This window comes from Podarcis tiliguerta (genome assembly GCF_965153285.1).
Source record: "Podarcis tiliguerta genome assembly, chromosome: 11".
Taxonomy (NCBI): domain Eukaryota; kingdom Metazoa; phylum Chordata; class Lepidosauria; order Squamata; family Lacertidae; genus Podarcis; species Podarcis tiliguerta.
Window position 1 is genome coordinate 6961288 of NC_139544.1, and position 20168 is coordinate 6981455.

At 43.2% G+C, this 20168-nt stretch overlaps 1 protein-coding gene across 1 annotated transcript in view; it reads right to left on the reverse strand.

Annotated features, from left to right (window-relative positions):
• Nucleotides 1-20168, reverse strand: part of TUT7 (terminal uridylyl transferase 7) — a 48271-nt gene that overhangs the window by 20723 nt on the left and 7380 nt on the right. Inside the window, exons 3-12 of the mRNA XM_083403307.1 lie at nt 18366-18544; nt 16672-16788; nt 15012-15189; nt 11817-11905; nt 10518-10569; nt 8150-8219; nt 6541-6667; nt 4331-4450; nt 2742-2876; nt 731-911 (exon numbers count right to left, since the gene is read on the reverse strand). Coding sequence (XP_083259433.1) covers nt 731-911; nt 2742-2876; nt 4331-4450; nt 6541-6667; nt 8150-8219; nt 10518-10569; nt 11817-11905; nt 15012-15189; nt 16672-16788; nt 18366-18544 — 1248 coding nt within the window. The remainder of the gene's footprint in view (nt 1-730; nt 912-2741; nt 2877-4330; nt 4451-6540; nt 6668-8149; nt 8220-10517; nt 10570-11816; nt 11906-15011; nt 15190-16671; nt 16789-18365; nt 18545-20168) is intronic.

A 20168-nucleotide genomic window follows, 5' to 3' on the forward strand; every position in this document is an offset into this window, starting at 1 on the left:
AATGAAGCTTTTTAGCCAACAGCAAGCTACATAAAGCAGGAGTGGCTAACCTTTAGCCCTCCAAGATTCCACTGAGAATACAGCTGCCACCAGTCCTGACCACTGGCTACTCTGACTGGAGTTGAGAGTCCCAATACAATAAACCTGCCCACCAGGTGATACGGGTCATTATGCCCGGACTGAGTCCAACTGCCTTGGTTTTGGGGGGTGCTACTGTTACTGTTCAAAGGGGTGCGGGTGGTGCTGTGGGTTAAACCACAGAGCCTAGGGCTTGCCGATCAGAAGGTTGGCGGTTCGAATCCCCGCAACAGGGTGAGCTCCCGTTGCTCAGTCCCTGTTCCCTTTATCCACCACCAGTGGTAGCAGGAGAGCACAGTTGTAATGAACACAAATAGAGAAAACAACAAAACAAAACTTAGTCTGAGTTTTCTCAACTGTAGCTAATACTGACAGTAAGACCTGTTTGGAGGGTTTTAAGCAGAGCTTGAGTGGCCACCTATCATATATGATTTAGTTGAGATTTCTGCATTGCAGGGGTTGGACTAGATGACCCATGGGTCCCTTCGCACTCTACAGTTCTAAGATTCTATGATTTGAGGGGTACCTGCTTAAGAAGAATGTCAAAAGGGGGGGGGGGGAAGGATAGTCTGCTTTAAATGCCAAACAATACACATTTCTCCAACGGTTAATACAAATTGGAGCTTCCTGCAAACGAACTACTTTCAAATACCTTCCACAGCAATCCGCTTTTTAGGCCAGTCCTTCGATTCACGAGACACTTTTTCTTTGAGGCGTATGCTAATGACTAAGTCAGCCAAATTAAACTCCAGGGCGTAGAAACGAAGCAGTTCAACCCAGAGCTGTCCAACTGGGACTAAACATTGATGATCCGAATCAAACACTAAAGGAACCTGCCAATGAAAACAAAGGCTGGATTATCTTATTTGCCTGGCGCCTGCACTCCAAAGGTGAAAAAAAGACAGTATCACACTTTGGCCTCGATTTTGAAGATTTAAGTTCAAGTGAAGTACAGTGGACCCTCAGGTTAAGTACCTCTCTGGATACGTAATCTTCGGGTTGCGAAAGCAGCAAACCCAGAAGTATTTTTCCGGGTTTTGCCGCTTGCGCATAAGCACTCTGCGAGCCACACACATGCACAGAAGTGCTCTATCGTGCTGCGCACATGAGCAAAAGCGGTGCCTTCTGGTTATGGATTTTTGGGGGTGTGCACAGACCCCAGAATGAATTAAATTTTATCCAGAGAGTCCACTGTAGGAGAAAAAGAGCTGTAATCTGGAATTTACCATATATTCTCCTGTACTGTATTTGCATTCATCCACTGTCATGCTTTGACCAAGTCAGCATGCACCCCAAATGAGCCCACCAGGGGTGGCCTAGGAACGCCTTCCCACACTGGGGAATGAAGGGAAGAAAGCCCTTCTCCTCTTCGTCTCTCCCTCCCCGCCACTGTCACCAAGCAAAGGAAGTTTGCATTTAAAAACAGCAGACTTCCTTCTCTGGGAGGCGGCAGAGCAGCACGGGGAGATGAGGGGGAGACTTGCTCCCCTTTATCCACCACCAGCGGTAGCAGGAGAGCACAGGGATAGGCAAGCTGTGAGGCGATGCTTCTTTTGGCCGAGCTGTAAAGCAAAATGGGCGGAGGCAGCAGCCCCTAGACAAGGGCTAATAAATTTGCAGCTGTATAGTGCAACCCCGTACTCAGACCAGCAAGATGTGCAAAAAAAAAAAATCATGGGATTAGGATGCTGGAATGAAGTCATATGGTCTTAGCAGAAATGTAATAAAGAATTAAGTAAAGGCTGATTGATAACGGGACAAAATGAAAAATTTAAGGTTAGATTGTGTTAAGATAAATTACAGAACAAAAATTGAGAAAGATGGAAAGAATTTGCTGAAATAGTTAACTGAAATAGAATACAAAAAAGGGAGGTGTGAGGAGGTTGATGAAACAAGTTAATGAAAGGTAAAGATATGGAATATTGGATGTGTGTGTTTAGTGTTTTGTTTTGTTTTGTTTTTTTCTGTATTGTTGTATTGCTTTTTTATTGTAATTGTGATGTATGTTTTGTTAAACTTTTTATTATTTTTTCTTTTTCTTTTTTCTGTAATTTCTAAACTTCTAATAAATATCTTAAAAAACAAACAAACAAAAAAACATGGGATTAGATAATACCTAAGTATTTTAGGGACCCAAAGACAGACAACAGAATTTCTATCTGACATTATTACAGCTGGAAGTACAGTCATACCTCTTGTTATGTTTGCTTCAGGTTGTGGGTTTTCAGGTTGTGTCCCGCGGCAACCCAGAAGTACCGGAAAGGGTTACTTCCGGGTTTTGCTGCTCGCGCATGCGCAGACGTGCAAAATGATGTCACACACATGTGCAGAAGCAGCAAATCGCGACCCGCGCATGTTGCGTTCTGCTCATGTTGCGAACGGGGCTCCGGAACGGATCCCATTTGCAACCAGAGGTACCGCCGTACTTGACTTCAAACATCAGATTATCAGAGCACAAGCTTCATTAGACAGGCTCTATCAAACATTTTGACATAATTCTTCAAAATCATCAGACAGTACCTTCAACAGACATATGTTTAAAGAAAGTGTTTGAGGCGATATAAAAAACAGCACAATCGTTTCTTGTTTAATTCTAGATTGCTGCTACTTTTTAAAAATAAAAGTGTGTGAAGGGTTTAAAACTTAAATTCCAGTTTTGATACCTTTCCCCGCTTAGGAGAAGTTTCCTTTGAAGAGCCAGGATCCTCAACCGCAGGATTGTGCTCCCAGACCACAATGTCATCTTCAACTTCTTTTAGATTGAAGTTCACTAGTTTGTTCAATGAAAACCCTCCAATCTAGCAACAGGGGAAGAGAAAAGGATTAGAAGTCAAATTCCTCTCAGCAAGCTTCCCGTGAGTCTAGGATTCCCCCCCCCCCCCAAACAGTCACTGTCCACTTAGACCCCATCAAGCTTCATAAGAGACTATAAATTTTTCTTCCAGTTCCTCATCGCTTTGCACATACAATGTTATCTCCTCTGACATTACTTTTGCTAGACACATGGCTTATAGATGACTTGGATTTTTTGTTATGAGCCAATACTGCTACCTTAATTTCTTGCTTTATGTCTGCCTTTCTTGTTTTTTTTCTTGTTTTTTTTTAAAAAAACCACACACATACCCTCACCTTCCTAAAACTGCACTCGAGGTAGCTTGTCAAGATCATTGATATAAATACAATAAATAATCTAAACATATAAAAGCAGGAGACAAACCAAAACTATTGTTATAGCTGGAGTAAAATCTTGCACAGGTGAACAGGTCGACTCTTCAGAGACTCTGGACCCAAATAGTTGAGGGTGTTAAAGTTCAACATCAGCACTTTGAACTGTGCTTGGAAGATATGGTCATCATCACAATCCCTGTTAATAACTCCATCACCATGTTCTGAACCAGATGAACTTGGGATTTCATCAACCTGAATACTGTGACTGTTAGGATATTTCCGTTCCACCTTAAAAAGGAGCAGGATGTTTGTGTCACAGCCTGCGTATTTCCTGTTTCACAGGATGTTTCTGTTGTGTCTTTGCTTTCGTTTCTCTCTCTCTGCCGGAACACTGAAGCAGGCAGTCATGTTTTTTCTTTGTTCTGATCAACGCAGAAATAAATTTTTAAATAATGCTCTCCTGAGTGCATCTTTCGCTGTACATTATCTGCTGATAGAGCGTGCACGGCTCTGGAATGTGGCAAGCTATTTCTGGAGCTCGTGTCGCTAATTGCTGATACTGCGTGTCTACGGGAGATCAATGGACGTCCGGAGACGACGTGGAGTCATGATGGACTTTGTCTCCCTGGCAGTATCCCAACAGTGACGTCATCTGCTAACCTCACTGTTCCGACAGAGACAGACAGACAGACTCCAGGTAATTTATTAATTTAAGTAGCACTAGTATCAATTAATTTAAGTAGCACTAGTATCAATCACTGTTAACTCTCTTCCACTTAACAATTTGGAAGAGGGTTTTTTTTTTTTTAACTTACATCATAACTGCTAGTTCACCTTCTTTGGTAAAGAAGTTTCTTCAAAACCTTTAGAAACCTCATATAATATCTGAAAGATCGGATGTGAATTGCAAATCATCAGATTGGGGTGTATTAAAGCTGTGCAGGTGAGGAAAGCAAGAGGAAACATTTGAGCTTGTGGAACTCAGAGGACTGTCTAGATGCTGCTACTGTTTGAAATGCATTCTTTCTCTCTCTTCAATACTTTTTATAGAAGTTTAAGAAACCTTTATGCAAGGCAGGCTTACCCATGATCCTAAGTATACAGGCAGAAAGGGTTCTTTCCTCTGTTGCAGAAAGAAAATGACCATTAAAGCAAAGACATAAGGGGGCAAGCCACCCTCTTCAGGACGATCTGCGCAACAGAGCTGTAAGAAAGGAAAAGGAAAAGGAAACATTCATTGAAGAGCACTGTGAGCAAGCTTCAGAATCCTATTAGATGTGGCCTGCTGTTAAGGTAATGCTGCTATAGTATGGAGATCACAAGCACCCTGCAGGCTCACATCCTTCTACGCCCCCCACTTTCGCTGTGTGAAATCCCCCCCACGGCTTTCATGTTTAGAGCAAAGATAGAGAAGTGTTACATATGAACAGGAACTTTCACTCAGATACAGTGGTGCCTCGCAAGACGAAAAGAATCCGTTCTGTGAGTCTCTTCGTCAAGCGGTTTTTTCGTCTTGCGAAGCAAGCCCATTAGCGGATTAGCAGATTAGCGCTATTAGCGGTTTAGCTGCTATTAGCGGCTATTAAAGGCTTAAGGAATTAGCGGATTAGCTGCTAAAAGGCTATTAGCAGCTTAGTGCCTTAGAAAAAGGGGGTGGGGAGCGAAAAAAAACCCCCAGGAATTGCGAGACATTTTCGTCTTGCGAAGCAAGCCCATAGGAAATTCATCCTGCGAAGTACCTCCAAAATGGAAAACCCTTTCGTCTAGCGGGTTTTCCGTCTTGCGAGGCATTCGTCTTGCAGGGCACCACTGTAAAACTGTTTGCAAACCCACTTCTATCCAGGGCTAGCCAAGCATCATTGTAGCTATGAACACACTACCATTATCAGCTCTGAAAATGAACAGAATGGGAGAATTTACACATCAGAAGAGGGGGAGAGGAAGGTGTGTGAGATCAAAGAGCACTTCCAATCACCTAACTGTGATTACGATATCAGGAAACATAATGTCTATACTTCAGTGGACTTCAGTACTGGGTACAGATCTTGGATCCCTGATTTGAGTTTTCTTTTTTTTTTTTAAGGAGGTAGGAAACATGGCTTTGAAAGTTTGGGCAATGGATTTTAGTGGACAAAAAAAAGTGTGCTGACTTTGACTCTGCCCGTGAATAGTTATGATCACACAAAGCCAGGATTACAACAGAAGCTATCTGTTCCAACTTATGTCATACCTTAGGAATACTTCTGTGCTTGGTTAGATATAGATACATAGGTGAAACAAGTCTTACCTCCAGGGTCTTGTCTGATTTGGGCGAAAAATCTCTTACAATCAGGCGAGGTATCACTTGAAGCACCAAGCTATATATAAAATAGCTAAACTTGAAGGGGCTGCCTTAGGTTTCTACCATTTTCCAATCACTTGCTATGACTATTGTTTCAGAGTTACAGCAAGTTGGAGGCCACACAAATTCTTCAGAAAGAAGTATGTTTCCTAATCCAATATTCAAATGCTACTAAACAGAGTTCAGGTGTTGGAAAATTTAGCTGTGATTGTCTAAAGCTAACTTTCCCCCCATGTTTAAGAAACACATTATTTCAGATAGAGTGGCTGGGGAAACCCAGCCAGATGGGCGGGATATAAATAAGAAATTATTATTATTATTATTATTATTATTATTTTAGTAGCTGGCATGCAACATTCAATCATGAATGCAGAAAGGCTCAGCTAGCTCCAAAGCATTAAGTACATTTGCTTAAATTAATTATATATACAGAATAAAGTTTTTTAAAAATTAAAAGACAGAGTACACATTGTACACACAACCTTAATCATGGCCAGTGTTAGAAACTGAGATATGAAAGCTAGAAGCTACATGGCACTTTAAACCGAGGTTATGGGCGCAACAACGGAATGTCTAGGTGTGCTTTTTAATAACAAGAATACAAAGCTGAAAATGAACGAACTGCAGCTAAAATATTATGTTCATTGTTCACATGGTCTAGGTCCTTTCCCTGCTCTCTCCCCCCCCCCCCCCCCCGCTAATATTCTTAAGAGGGTCTCTTCTCTGGTCTTCAGAGAGTAGCTGGAAATGGGGAGGCAGAAAAAGGTCCCCCTTTCCTTCTACTCTGCAGTTTTAATCTGAAATCTTAGGTGCAGTATTGCGTCCAGAGCTCAGAAACTGCTCGAGCTAATAAAATTTCCTGTTGCAAAATGCGCCTAGAACAATGGGATTTTTGAACACTGATCATGGCGAACAATGTAAGTATTTGTGCTTTGCTACAAAGCCAGACTTACCTTGGCCCAGTGTCTAAAGGCAATGACCAGGGACACAAGAGGAGGTTCTAGTTTTCCTAGTTTAGCCAAGTGATTTGTTGTCAGCCAAGCATTTTCATTCCCAGCACTTACTCTGCAAACAAGGCCACTAAAAGGATAAAAGACAGATATGTAAAAACCGTATTTTCACTCCCTAGGAAAAGCAAACTAAGGGTAGAACTGGAAATGAGTGGATACCGCAGAAAACAGCATTTCCTTATTTCTCCCAGAAACATGGCAGAAATAAGCAAGATATGACATCATGACTACAATGTTGGTGCATCACATGCTCTTCTACTAAAAATGTTATTCAGGAGGTGAGGAAGTGGAACAGCCGTGAAACTGGTATTTTCAGTGGCAGTCACTGAATGGGTGGTTCTATCTGATGTGTAATAAAGACTTAAATCACAGCCGCCATGATGTTTTTTAATTCACAAATGAGACACCTGCTTGTAGAGTGAGATTTTTCTATTTAGACTTGAATCAGGCGGTTGGATTAACATGCAGTAACAGGGGCCATATATAACAATCACAGCTGACATACTTGGGAATTATTGGATCCTAACTTATGGTTGCTTTATTGTTGTATGAAAGCTCATCTGTATACTATGGTGAATCCTCATTAGCAGGGTTTGAAGAAAGACAGGCTAATGGATTGTCATCCTATCAAGGAAGTAGCTAGAAGAATTTCTGCTTAAATGTCTGTACTGAAGCTATAATAAATATATACATTATGACTGCATAAAACTCACTTGCTGTGACCTGGATTACGCTTAATTGCAGTCATTACTTGCATTAGCCTTCTAGCAGACAATTATGCTTTGGAATAGCACTTTAATGACTCTTAAAAACTACATTAGCCTACTTTTTAATAGATGATTTACTTACTTCAGTTGGTAAACAAGTGCTATGTAAATGTAAACCATTTAATTAGGCTATGGCTCTTATTAACATATTAATAAACTGTAACATCTTTAAGTGGTGCTATGTAAATGGTTAGAAAAATATACCAGAGTGTAGACCTTTCCCCTGTTTAATATTAAAGTTGTGCCAGCTGTTCTTGATGTTTCTCATAGCACAAATATGTCTACTGAGAAGTTCTGAGTTCAATGGGGCTTACTACCAGGTATGCAGGAACAGGATTGAAGCCTTGGGGTGATATCCAACAGTAGTCATATTCAGAGTAGTCTCATCAAAGTCAATAGACCTAAGTAACTTAAGTCACGAGTCTACACTGAGTATGACTTAGCTTGATATTATCTTAGTAAGACCCTAACCCTAAACTTATTTACAAGAAACTACAACTGGGATAAGGCTTTATGCTTGCATCACATGTGGAAATTGCTTTTTTTTTTTTTTTTTTTTTTTTGCCCTTGGAAGGCAAGGGTGCAGAAATGAAGTGATTCTTAGGGCACTGATGAGAATGGAAGAAGCAGTCCTTACTGTTAGATTCTACCATAATTTGTCTGCTCACATTACTATGGGAATCAATATATTTGGAATGATTTAATACAGAAGCCAACAGAGATGTGTGGATCTTTAATTTACATTGCTCAATACTATACACACACACAAATTTGCTATCAGAGACCTTTGTTTTTCTTTGCACACCACCACAGGCACTCTAGCATGGAAATCTGCATCAACATCAACAAAAGATTCTAAGAAGGGGAAAAAGAAAGCCACATTAATCATGGTACTGAAGGAAAATAAGATGTAAAAACTGTCTCACACACAGAAGAGCAGAGGAAAATCTTCTACTCCCTTGCTGCTCTTTTACATTCACATGTATGCAGTTTTCATGTCACAACTACAGCCATCCCTTTGATGCTATAATGTGCTGGTTCTCCTGATAAATACCTCGTCAATACATACAGGGTTCAGCTGTCAGTGGGCAAAACATTTGCCCAAATGAATGGAGCTTCAGATGGTCATCTGAATCCATTCTTAGACTGCAAAAATTAAAGACCAGAAGAAACCCTCTAATGATACGAATAAATAAAACTAGTCAGCAGCAACAACAACAACTGTTCCGCTTAAGCCACACAAACCCATGGGCCTGATCCTTCACAGCTTGACCAGTGGTTCAGGCCCTTAAAATAAGAGATATAAATGCAGCAGTGTTTGCCTGTTCTTTCTCTCTTTTGAGTAAGTAAACAGAAATTTCTGGGCACAGTGGTATCTGTGCCATATTAAATCACACATTTGAAGATTAAGGTACTTATCCAAGTTTCAATTTACACATATATTTTGTCTTCATTCAGCTTCTATTAATTACCAAGGTATTAAAAAGGGCCACCAGCTACCTGTTTTTATAAGCATAATGGAAACAGGCAAATGAGTATCTTTATCCAGACATGAAGCTTGGTCCACATGGTGCTGATTAGGTGGCTGAGCTTGAAAAAACACCCGTAAAGCAACGGCTCAGGAGTAACTGCTAATAGTAATCATAATAATTTTATTAATTATACCCCGCCCATCTGGCTGGATTTCCCCAGGCACACTGGGCAGCTTACAGCAGATCTAAAAACATCAAGCACTAAAAACCTCCCGATAAAGGGGTGTCTTCTTAAAGTTGTGTAAATCTCCTTGACATTTGAAGGGAGGGTGTTCCACAGAGAGGGCACCACTACCAAGAAGGCCCTCTGCCTGGTTCTTTGTGGCTTCACTCCTTGAAGTGAGGGAACCAGCAGAAGACCCTCAGAGTAGGACCTCAATGTCTGGGCTGAATGATGGGGATGGAGACGCTCCTTCAGGTATACTGGGCCAAGGTCGTTTAGGGACTTAAAGGTCAGCACCAAGACTTTGAATTGTGCTTGGAAACTGGGAGCCAATGAAGGTTCTTTAGGACCTTTTTAATGTACTTATTAAAGATGTGGAAGTATGTGATAAGAAGGCAAACCATGTTAAGATAACTGACAGGCAAACAGAAGCAACAAAATGACTGGCGAGACAAGTCTACGGGCTATGCTTACACTCACAATAAAACGTGTGGCTTAGTAGTACGCAGGTTGTACTTACTGATCAGTTTGTATAACTGACACCTCTGTTGGTGTATAAAAAACCAGGAACGATTGTTTCAGAAAATGATGCACTAACTAGCATTAAATGCCAAGGACTGCCCGTGTTACAAACCTTATTTTAATTATTGGTATTCGTTAGCCAATCTGCTTTATTCGGGGTTCTTAAAAAAAGTTACACTGGAGTTTTGCCCACCATCTTAATGCAGGTTTAGGAGTGAAGTGGCAATTCCTGATTCTAACCTGTGGAACCAGCAGTCAATATTCCAGATAAATCAAGACAGAGTACAAGGACATAAGAACCTAAGAGCCCACTGTATCCGGCCCATATGGCCCAGTATTCTGTTCTCACGGTGGCCATCCCAGACATCAGATCACTTCTGTTTTCCTTCAATCTTCCCTTATAAACCATCTCTTTTAGCCTTTTCCTCATATCCTGAATGAAGCCTTAACAACAAAGAGTTGATGGGTTGCGGTTGTGTATGGCCAAGTGCATACTACAGAGGTGTTGCCTCTTTTGCTGCTACCTGATACATGCTAACACCTAGGCCCCATCAGCTCTAAGAACCATTTGGCAATACTTTTCTCCTGTAGCCAAAACTTCTGGGGATCCGTTATGGTCCATATGATTCCTCCATTCTTTTTCTCAAGCTATGGTTTGTTGGGCTTTGGATTAACTGCTTTGAAAGAATGATAAATCAACCATTCCGATCCAGACATCTATCTAGTACCATCTTCCACCACCACTGTGCTAATACTCTCTCCTCTTAGTTGCTGTATGAAAATAGGGACAATGGCACCAATCATTAGATACAGGCAGTCCTGTCCACTGCCTACCCTCAAGAGATATTTGTTTGGTGCTACTTGCACAGAAATGACATTCTCACCCGACGTGGGTGAGGACATGGCTAAGTCGAGATATGAATGAATGGGCCTTACCACTATTCTTCAGGCTCTCTTGTACAAGTAAGAGAACATCTGGTTGGGACATCTATAAAGAACAGCAAAACAAAAACTATAAAATTTTAACATTTACTGATGTTATTATTTATTTTGAAATATTAGTATAGTACTTCATGACATTGAACTTGGGAAAACTAGCTGTCTGGTGGTACTTTAACAACAACAACAACAACAACAACAAAATTTTATTTATACCCCGCCCTCCCCAGCCGAAGCCGGGCTCAGAGTGGCTAACAACAGTAAAATGATACAACATTCTAAAATCATTTCATTATAAAATCAGTTCACATCAAATTAATGGCAACTATTGGGCTAGGGTTCTGTGAGGATTGCCAAAGGAGGGGGTCAGGCTGTGCCCTGGCCAAAGGCCTGGTGGAACAGATCTGCCTTGCAGGCCCTGTGGAAAGATGTCAAGTCCTGCATGCAGTGGCGTAGCGTGGGTTGTCAGCACCCGGGGCAAGGCAAGTAATTTGCGCCCCCCCCGGTGCACTGTCCCTCCCCCAGATAGTCCCTCGCTCTCTCTCCGCACCGCACTGCACGCCTGGCAGCCTCCCCTCCACAGTGGGCGGCGACCCGGCGGCTCGGATCGGATTCGCACAGCCAGCACTGCAGTGAGAGAGAGTGAGTGAGCCAGGTAGGGACAGAGAGCTGCGAGTGCGAGCGCGCCCCCCGATGTTGCGCCCGGTGCGGCCGGCCCCCCCTGCACCCCCCACGCTACGCCACTGCCTGCATGGCCCTAGAAGAGGTGGCTTTAATGCAATAAAAAAATAAATAAATAAAAATAACCAGACAATAATTCAGGACATGTATCCACAGCAGTGACCTGTAATCAGAGGAGGAATGACCGCTGGGTTATGTGCAGAAAGAAGAAACACCATGGTACATCTATGTCAGCACAACCGGACACCCTCACTTGCCCCAGCTGCAACGAAACATGTCTTTCCCATATCAGTCTCGCAGTCACAGCATGTGCTGTAACTCTCCAATGGTTTGACTCTTCCACTGTCTCTGGACACAGATGGATGCCAACCAATAACCATATTAAAAAAGAGCTTCTCATTAAAACTTTAGTTCACATCAATAGTTAGTTGAGGTTTTGTATATGCATCTTTGCTATGCTTTGCTTTCATAAACTGCTCAAATTTATAACTGTAGGCGTGCATGTTGATTTTTATAGTACCATTATGGCTGCTATGAACCATGTAAACTTAATTTGGCAGCAAAGCTGCTAGAATCCCCTTTATACAATATTTCCTGAAGAAAATGATTACTTACATTAGCTGGAAACTGGATATCTAGATTTACATCTGAGTTTTTGAAACCAAATCTGCTGCAAGAAGAGCCATACAGTCTTAGAGAACAATCTATAGTGAATGAAAACGGAAAATTTCAATTTGAAATGCAGAACAGGGGAAAATACTTCCTTCTCCACAAAGAGGTCTTGACCAGAGCAGAACAACAGGGGTTTAAACTCCCCACATCCCTTCCTGGTTAACCTATGTTCTATCAATGTTTAAAGAACATGAATCTGATTTAGTGATCTTTAAGCACTGCTTATTTTTAGCCATTATGCTGGCTTCTCCTTTAGCAGTTCATCTATTTTACAGCGCTGGGTCTATATTTTGCATCAAGTACCTAAGATACTGGGACGCGGGTGGCGCTGTGGGTAAAACCTCAGTGCCTAGGACTTGCCGATTGCATGGTCGGCGGTTCGAATCCCCGCGGCAGGGTGAGCGCCCGTCGTTCAGTCCCAGCTCCTGCCCACCTAGCAGTTCGAAAGCACCCTTAAGTGCAAGTAGATAAATAGGTACCGCTTTATAGCGGGAAGGTAAATGGTGTTTCCATGTGCTGCTCTGGTGCTGGCTCGCCGGAGCAGCTTTGTCACGCTGGCCACGTGACCCGGAAGTGTCTGCGGACAGCGCTGGCTCCCGGCCTCTAATAATAATAATAATAATAATAATTTTTATTTATACCCCGCCCTCCCCAGCCAAGGCCGGGCTCAGAGCGGCTTACAAGCAATAATAAAAACAAGATGAATGATTACAACTTAAAAACAAAAGTAAAATACAACATGAAAATAATGTAACATTAAAATATTAAAATGTAGCCTCATCGCAGGAGGAGAAGGAAAAGAAAAAAAGAGAGGGAGGGAGGGAATCAAACTGGCTCCAAGCCAAAGGCCAGGCAGAACAACTCTGTCTTACAGGCCCTGCGGAAAGAGATCAGATCCTGCAGGGCCCTGGTCTCATGAGGCAGAGCGTTCCACCAGGCCGGAGCCAGAGCTGAAAAGGCCCTGGCTCTGGTTGAAGCCAATCTAACTTCCTTAGGGCCTGGGACCACTAGGGTGTTGTTATTTATGGACCTTGAGGCTCTCCGTGGGGCATACCAGGAGAGGCGGTCCCGTAGGTATGAGGGTCCTAGGCCGTGAAGGGCTTTAAAGGTCAAAAGCAGCACCTTAAATCTGACCCTGTACTCCACCGGGAGCCAGTGCAGCTTGAAAAGCACTGGGTGAATATGCTCCCATGGCAGAGACCCCGTGAGGAGCCTCGCTGCAGCATTCTGTACCCGCTGGAGTTTCTGGGACAGCTTCAAGGGCAGCCCTGCGTAGAGCGAATTACAGTAGTCAAGCCTGGAGATGACCGTCGCATGGATCACTGTGGCCAGGTCGGGGCGGGAAAGGTAAGGGACCAACTGCTTGATGCGGTGAAGGTGGAAAAATGTCGCCTTGGCTGTTGCTGTAACTTGCGCCTCCATGGAAAGGGAGGCGTCAAGGATTACACCCAAACTCTTAACGGAAGGCAATGGCACTAACTGGGCCCCCGCAAGAGAAGGGAGTTGGTCCCTCATCCCCATGCCATCCCAACCTAGCCATAGGACCTCTGTCTTCGAAGGATTTAGTTTCAATCGGCTCCCACGAAACCATCCAGCCACAGCTTCCAAACATCTGGTCAGTGTGTTCGGGGCCGAGTCGGTGTGGCCATCCATCAACAGATAGAGCTGAGTGTCATCAGCATATTGGTGACAGCCCAGCCCAAAGCTCCGGATAATCTGGGCAAGGGGGCGCATAAAGATGTTAAAAAGCATCGGGGAGAGAATTGCACCCTGCGGCACTCCACACACCAAGGAGTGGCGCGACGACATTTCCCTCCCTAGTGTCACCCTCTGTCCCCGACCAGAGATAAAAGAGCACAACCAGTTACGGGCTATGCCCTGTATCCCCACGTCTGCGAGGCGGTGGTCCAGAAGATCATGATCGACCATGTCAAAGGCTGCTGACAAATCTAAAAGGATCAGCAGTCCTGACCCGCCTCAATCTAGTTGTCTACGGAGATCATCTGTTAGGGCAACCAGAGCCGTCTCCGTCCCAAAACCAGGACGAAAACCGGACTGAAATGGATCTAATGCCGATGTTTCCTCCAGAAACCTACCAAGCTGTTCAGCAACCGCTCTCTCAATTACCTTACCCAGGTATGGAAGATTTGAAACTGGGCGGTAATTGGATAGGTCTAAGGGATCCAATGAAGTTTTCTTTAAGAGTGGACACACCACTGCTTCCTTCAGTTCCCCTGGGAATGTCCCCGTGTCAAGGGACAAATTGATAATTTCAGCCAGGGGGGTCCGCACAACATCTGGACACTCCCTAATCAGCCAAGACGGGCACGGATCAAGGAGGCAGGTGGTGGGCCTACCAACTTGGAGGAATCTATCCACATCAGTAGGGAGTATCCGATCGAAATGGTCCAACACTGGACCCGAAGTCAGTCGAGGGGCCTCCAGTTCAGTCACTGTATCTAAATTGGCAGGGAGGTCACGGCGGAGCAACAGGACTTTCTCCGCAAAAAAGCTCGCAAATGCCTCACAGCTGTGGGTCGAATTTGTGCTTAGATTTGGTTGTCCTCCTAAGGACGTTAATGACCTAATTATTCTAAAAAGTTGTGCCGGGCGAGAGCTAGCGGATGCAATGGAAGCTGCAAAGTAAGATTTTTTAGCAGCTTTCATAGCCATCTCATAGGCTTTCATAAGCGTCCTATAAGATGTTCTTGAGGCTCCGTCACGAGTCCGTCGCCATACTCGCTCTAGCCGTCTGAGATCCCGCTTCATTTTCCGGAGCTCCTCAGTAAACCAAGGTGCCCGGTTTCGACGGGGTCGCAGAGGGCGCTTAGGCGCGATCTCATCAATGGCTGCCAAGAGCCGGTTATTCCAGTCCTCAACAAGGTCATCTAATGAGTCGCCAGGAGGAGCAGGGTTCCGCAAGGCTTGTCGGAATCTATCAGGATCCATCAGTTTTCGCGGACGAGCCCAAATAGGTTCGCCACCCGAACCTAGAGTGAGATGAGCGCACAACCCTAGAGTCTGTCAAGACTGGCCCGTACGGGCAGGGGTACCTTTACCTTTACCTTTTTAACTAAGATACCATGGAAATACAACCTGGATCACCATTTGTTAAAGACAATTATAATAAAATGTTACCTGGCAATTTCTGATGCAATACACTTTCCATGGCAGTTTTAACTCCAAGCCGTTGTTCCAAGTCTTCATTGTTTAAACCAAACTCCTGCACTACTTTCTCAATGGCAACACCAATAGCTTCAATCTGCAAAGGCGTTGGTGGAGGTAGGGCAGTCAGCAGTTGTTGTTCTTGCTTTTCCTTTAGAGATAATATGCAAGAAATATATAATTTTTTCCTCACAGAATCATTTTAATAATGTAAAAAGTACAGTTTACCTACTTTTATTTCTCCATATTATTATTTTTTTTGGGGGGGGGGGAGGGACAAATTCTAATGTCCCTGCAAAGAGCATTTCCAAAAGTATGTTCTCTTACTAGCTAAAACATCACAGATAATATTTATTCACAGAAAGATTATTTCTTGTGCTAGAGAAAACAAATGTAAGAAGACGTACTATGTACTCCTATTTGTATCATGGTAGTAATGCGCATAACAGTTTGCAGAACCAAAAGGTCCCTAGGTAACCCAAGGAGCTTACAACATAAATTCAACGTTGTTTAGAAAAATGACAGCAAGCCAGATGCCTACAAGAAAGGTATTCATGAGATGGTAAAAAAACCACCAAAAAGAGGAGGGCAAGACAGGCCATCTTAAGCAGGGAATTTGAAATCTGTACCTTGGCTTCCTGCTCATGCCCAGATCCAACATGAACCAATTGCCCCAACTTGAAAGGACTTCCACAACCTTGCCACTTTCTGATCTCGGCTCTCTTACCCAAGTACATCCCTGGCTGCAACATTCGTTCCTCCATTTCAACCTCCCTCGGCTGCCTGAAGGTCTCTGGCTCCCACAAATGGCTTTGCTATTTCCTCCTTGCGCCAACCATCCAAAGACATCTTTTCCAGTAGGGATTTGGACTGCTGAGTCAACAACTTTTCTAATCAACTCCCTAGAGCAAGCATGGGACGTGGGTGGCGCTGTGGGTTAAACCACAGAGCCTAGGACTTGCCGATCAGAAGGTTGGCGGTTCGAATCCCCGTGACGGGGTGAGCTCCCGTTGTTCTTCAATCCCAGCTCCTGCCCACCTAGCAGTTCGAAAGCACGTCAAAGTGCAAGTAGATAAATAGGTACCCCTCCAGCGGGAAGGTAAATGGTGTTTCCGTGCGCTGCTCTGGTTCGCCAGAAGCGGCTTAGTCATGCTGGCCACATGACCCGGAAGCTGTACGCCGGCTCCCTCGGCCAATAAAGCGGGATGAGCGCCGCAACCCCAGAGTCGGCCATGACTGGACCTAATTCTCAGGGGTCCCTTTACCTTTACCTTCAGAGCAAGCATGGCTCACCTGCTTCAGCCCAAGGACTGCATGTTTGGCTGTAGGCCACTTCCTCTTGCACACACATGCAGCTCACAACATGCACATATTACCCCTCCCTGCGTCATCTCTATTGTTCCCTCCCCACTAGTTATAGGTCCCAAGCACAGAACATCCTGCCCCGAAGCAGGGAAGGTTGGAATAAGGTTGCTAGGAGGGGGCAATGTAGGGCCTCCCATGTTTAGCTGCTGCTGCTCATCAGCTACCATACTGACATGTGATATTTTGAGCTTTCTCTTAATAATCTGCACAACACACAGACACAAAACCCCTGTAATGCTTCTATAGCTCTGACTGGCCATTGACTCACCTTTATGTTTTTCTTGTGTCTCTTTTCTTTTATATGCTTATGAGCAAATGCCACCGACTCAATCAAAGTATCGCATAATTTGCAAGTGTATTTGGCTGTTGGGTAACTTCGAGGGCGCTAAGGAGAACACAATGTATTAAAATGTATTGATTTTAATTTATTTATTTCCTAAAATTTATTTACCGCTCGATCGTAGAAAACAACAACTTCAAAGTGGTTTACAGAAAAATTTCAACTGTAATTTAATATACAGTCATACCTCGAACGCCTCGGGAGTCTAACATTCTGGCTCCCGAACAATCAAAAACCGGAAGTGAGTGTTCCAGTTTTTGAACGTTCTTTCAGAAGCCAAACGTCCGACGGGGCTTCTGCAGCTTCCGATTGGCTGCAGGAGCTTGCTGCAGCCAATCAGAAGCCGCGCTTTGGAAGTCAAACGTTTCGGAAGTCAAGCAGACTCACAAAACAGATTCTGTTTGACTTCCGAGGTACAACTGTATACAAAAAGTTTAAACCACAATAAAATAGACTAAAACAAATCAAAGCTTCTACAAATATATCATTTCACAATGTTCCTGTCAAGACGAGTCACCTGGAGTCAGAGTCAAACCATTTGTCAGAAAGCATCTAGGATCATTTAAATAGCACTGAGAAGTAGCATTTCAGTCCTATAGGAAAGCTATGATATGTATCTCCATTCATGCTGAACGGACCTTCTTTCCAGTTCACTTAACAGCATGGTCTTTTCTGCACAGGCATGATACTCATATTGAAACATCTATGTACTACCTATTAAATCAGGCAGCTCCCTGACTCTAAAAATTGCTTAAGGTCCAATAATGTGCCTTTGATTCAGATTTGAAATGATTTTTACATATTCATTCCTTAGGCCTAAATCTGAGCTGCACATTGATTACTTCAATATCCGTGATGACAAGTGAGAATTTTATTAATAAAAATTACCCAGACATTTCATATTCCTGGATCAGTCAACATTTCAGTTATGTTAATGATTTTGTTGTGTGATTGGAATTTTTACAAAAGACTATGGATATGAGAGTTAACCACTTCCAAGGAAATCTTTCCTTGAGAAGAGAGGGGAGAATTAGACCTCTTGACGGACGGACTCTCAACACACACCCTCCTGAAAGTGTCTGCAACCATACGGAGATGTGACTTTTAAGAAGGATCTGGGTGAGCCTTTCCATTTTTTTATTCTAAGGATAGTACTGTGGCTTATGATGTTTAACATGAATTACATCAGATCATCAGTGTATCACAGAAATGGTAAGAATAAGAATACTTACATAGCATTCCAGCTATGTCTCTGCTCTTTAGATTTTCTACCTATTGACCACTTTGCTGAATGTTAAAAAAACCTTCAAATATTAATACAGTACGTCTACTCTGCCCAATGCAAGATTCATTAAACCCAAGGAATAAATTACAGGTGTTCATCCAAATTATTGCTGCTCATCATAACGAACAAGCAGCACTATCCCCTTGTAAGCATTTTCAAATACATAAAAGTAATCTGTGGTTAAACATGTTCCTTGCTTTCCCAAGTCCTTTCCCACCATTGTTGCTCTTCTCATCTACCAAGCATATTCCTAACTGGTATTCTTCAGTACCAATATTTGCACATTTCACCCCAAAACAAGAATATATATATATATATATATTGCAGAAATAGCTACCTTCCTCAGCCTGTAAATGAAGTCTCGCTTAAGTCGTTCTTCAGCCTGTTGAAGCCCTAGCAATTCTTTTGCTGTCAGCAAAGACTCATCTATAACCGGCCCATCCATATCCTCCTCTTGATCATTTTCTTCTTTTCTTATCCGTCTTGATCTTCTTGGCTTCCTATGTTTCTTTGTTTCTTTTGAACAGTTATTAGAACAAAGTTGCTGTAAGTGCACGGCACAAATAACGACTGTGACCTTAGTGCATTTCCGCACCTAAACAAACCGTCGTTGAGAAACCATTCAAGCTTCAGATGGAATCTACAGTTGCGATGCAAAAACTCTCGAATTTGCAACCCAACAAGGGAAGGCACAACATAACATAAGGCACCTAGAATATGAAAAGATGTGCAGTACAATCCAATGCCCCCATTGTACCCAGCAAGACTTCATTTGCAACCCTATCCTTTGCTCACTTACCTGGGAGTAAATCCCTTTGCCCTCTCACTAGCCATATATAAAACTTTGCTGTTACTGTGCATAGGGTTGCAGTCTTAAAGTATCACTGCTTTTATCTTCCTACAAATGCTGTTTTGGGAACCTTTTTAATGTACAGTGGTGCCCCGCAAGACGAATGCCTCGCAAGATGGAAAACCCGCTAGACGAAAGGGTTTTCTGTTTTGGAGGTGCTTGGCAAAACGAATTTCCTATGGGCTCGCTTTGCAAGACGAAAATGTCTTGCGAGTTCCTGCAATTTTTTTCCGCTCCCCACCCCCTTTTTCTAAGGCACTAAGCTGCTAATAGCCTTTTAGCAGCTAATCCGCTAATCCCTTAAGCCTTTAATAGCCGCTAATAGCCGCTAAACCGCTAATAGCGCTAATCCGCTAATAGGGTTGCTTCGCAAGACGAAAAAACCGCTAGACGAAGAGACTCGCGGAACGGATTCTATTCGTCTTGCGAGGCACCACTGTACTTATTAAAGAAGTGGAAGTACATGATAAGAAGGCAAACCATGTTAAGATAATTGACAGGTGAACAGAACCAACAAAATGATGAAGTACATTGTTATGGAGTGGATTTTTTATTTGGACTCTAATGCCAATAGGGTTGCTGTGGACCCCAGAAACTGTCTGGAATACAGTAAGCCCTCAATGTACACAGGGGTTACTTGCACTTAAAGCCAAAGTTGCATATGGGTGAGACTGCCAGTTTCCCCCTCCCTGACGCCTGCCCCCTTTTTAAATTTTTTTAAATTATTTGCCAAGCACATAAAGCTGAATGTGCACAAGTTAAATGTGTGCAAGTTGCCAGGCTTACTGTATTTGCAAACCTTTTTTTTTTGCCACGTGAACCACTTCACACTCTGTGTACTCCTCAACAATTATGGGGTCAGCTGTCCTGTGTTGCCCTGTTTCTCAGTTTAAAAAAAGTTTAACTTACTTATGGGTCCAATTTACCTATCTGGACAAATGGGAAAGTGAAACTATCAATGTCTAAGCTCACTGAGACCCACCCCATCCCCAAGCAACTTCTCCAAATAGGGTAGGAAAACCTCAGCATTTTGCCTATATCAAAATTTCCATTTTTATGTGCTTATACCACTTCAAGAGCACTGTAATAGATTTTTATGTTTGTATGTGTATATCATATACAGTGGTGCCTCGCAAGACGAAAAGAATCCGTTCCGCGAGTCTCTTCGTCTTGCGGTTTTTTCGTCTTGCGAAGCAACCCTATTAGCGGATTAGCGCTATTAGCGGTTTAGCGGCTATTAGCGGCTATTAAAGGCTTAAGGGATTAGCGGATTAGCTGCTAAAAGGCTAT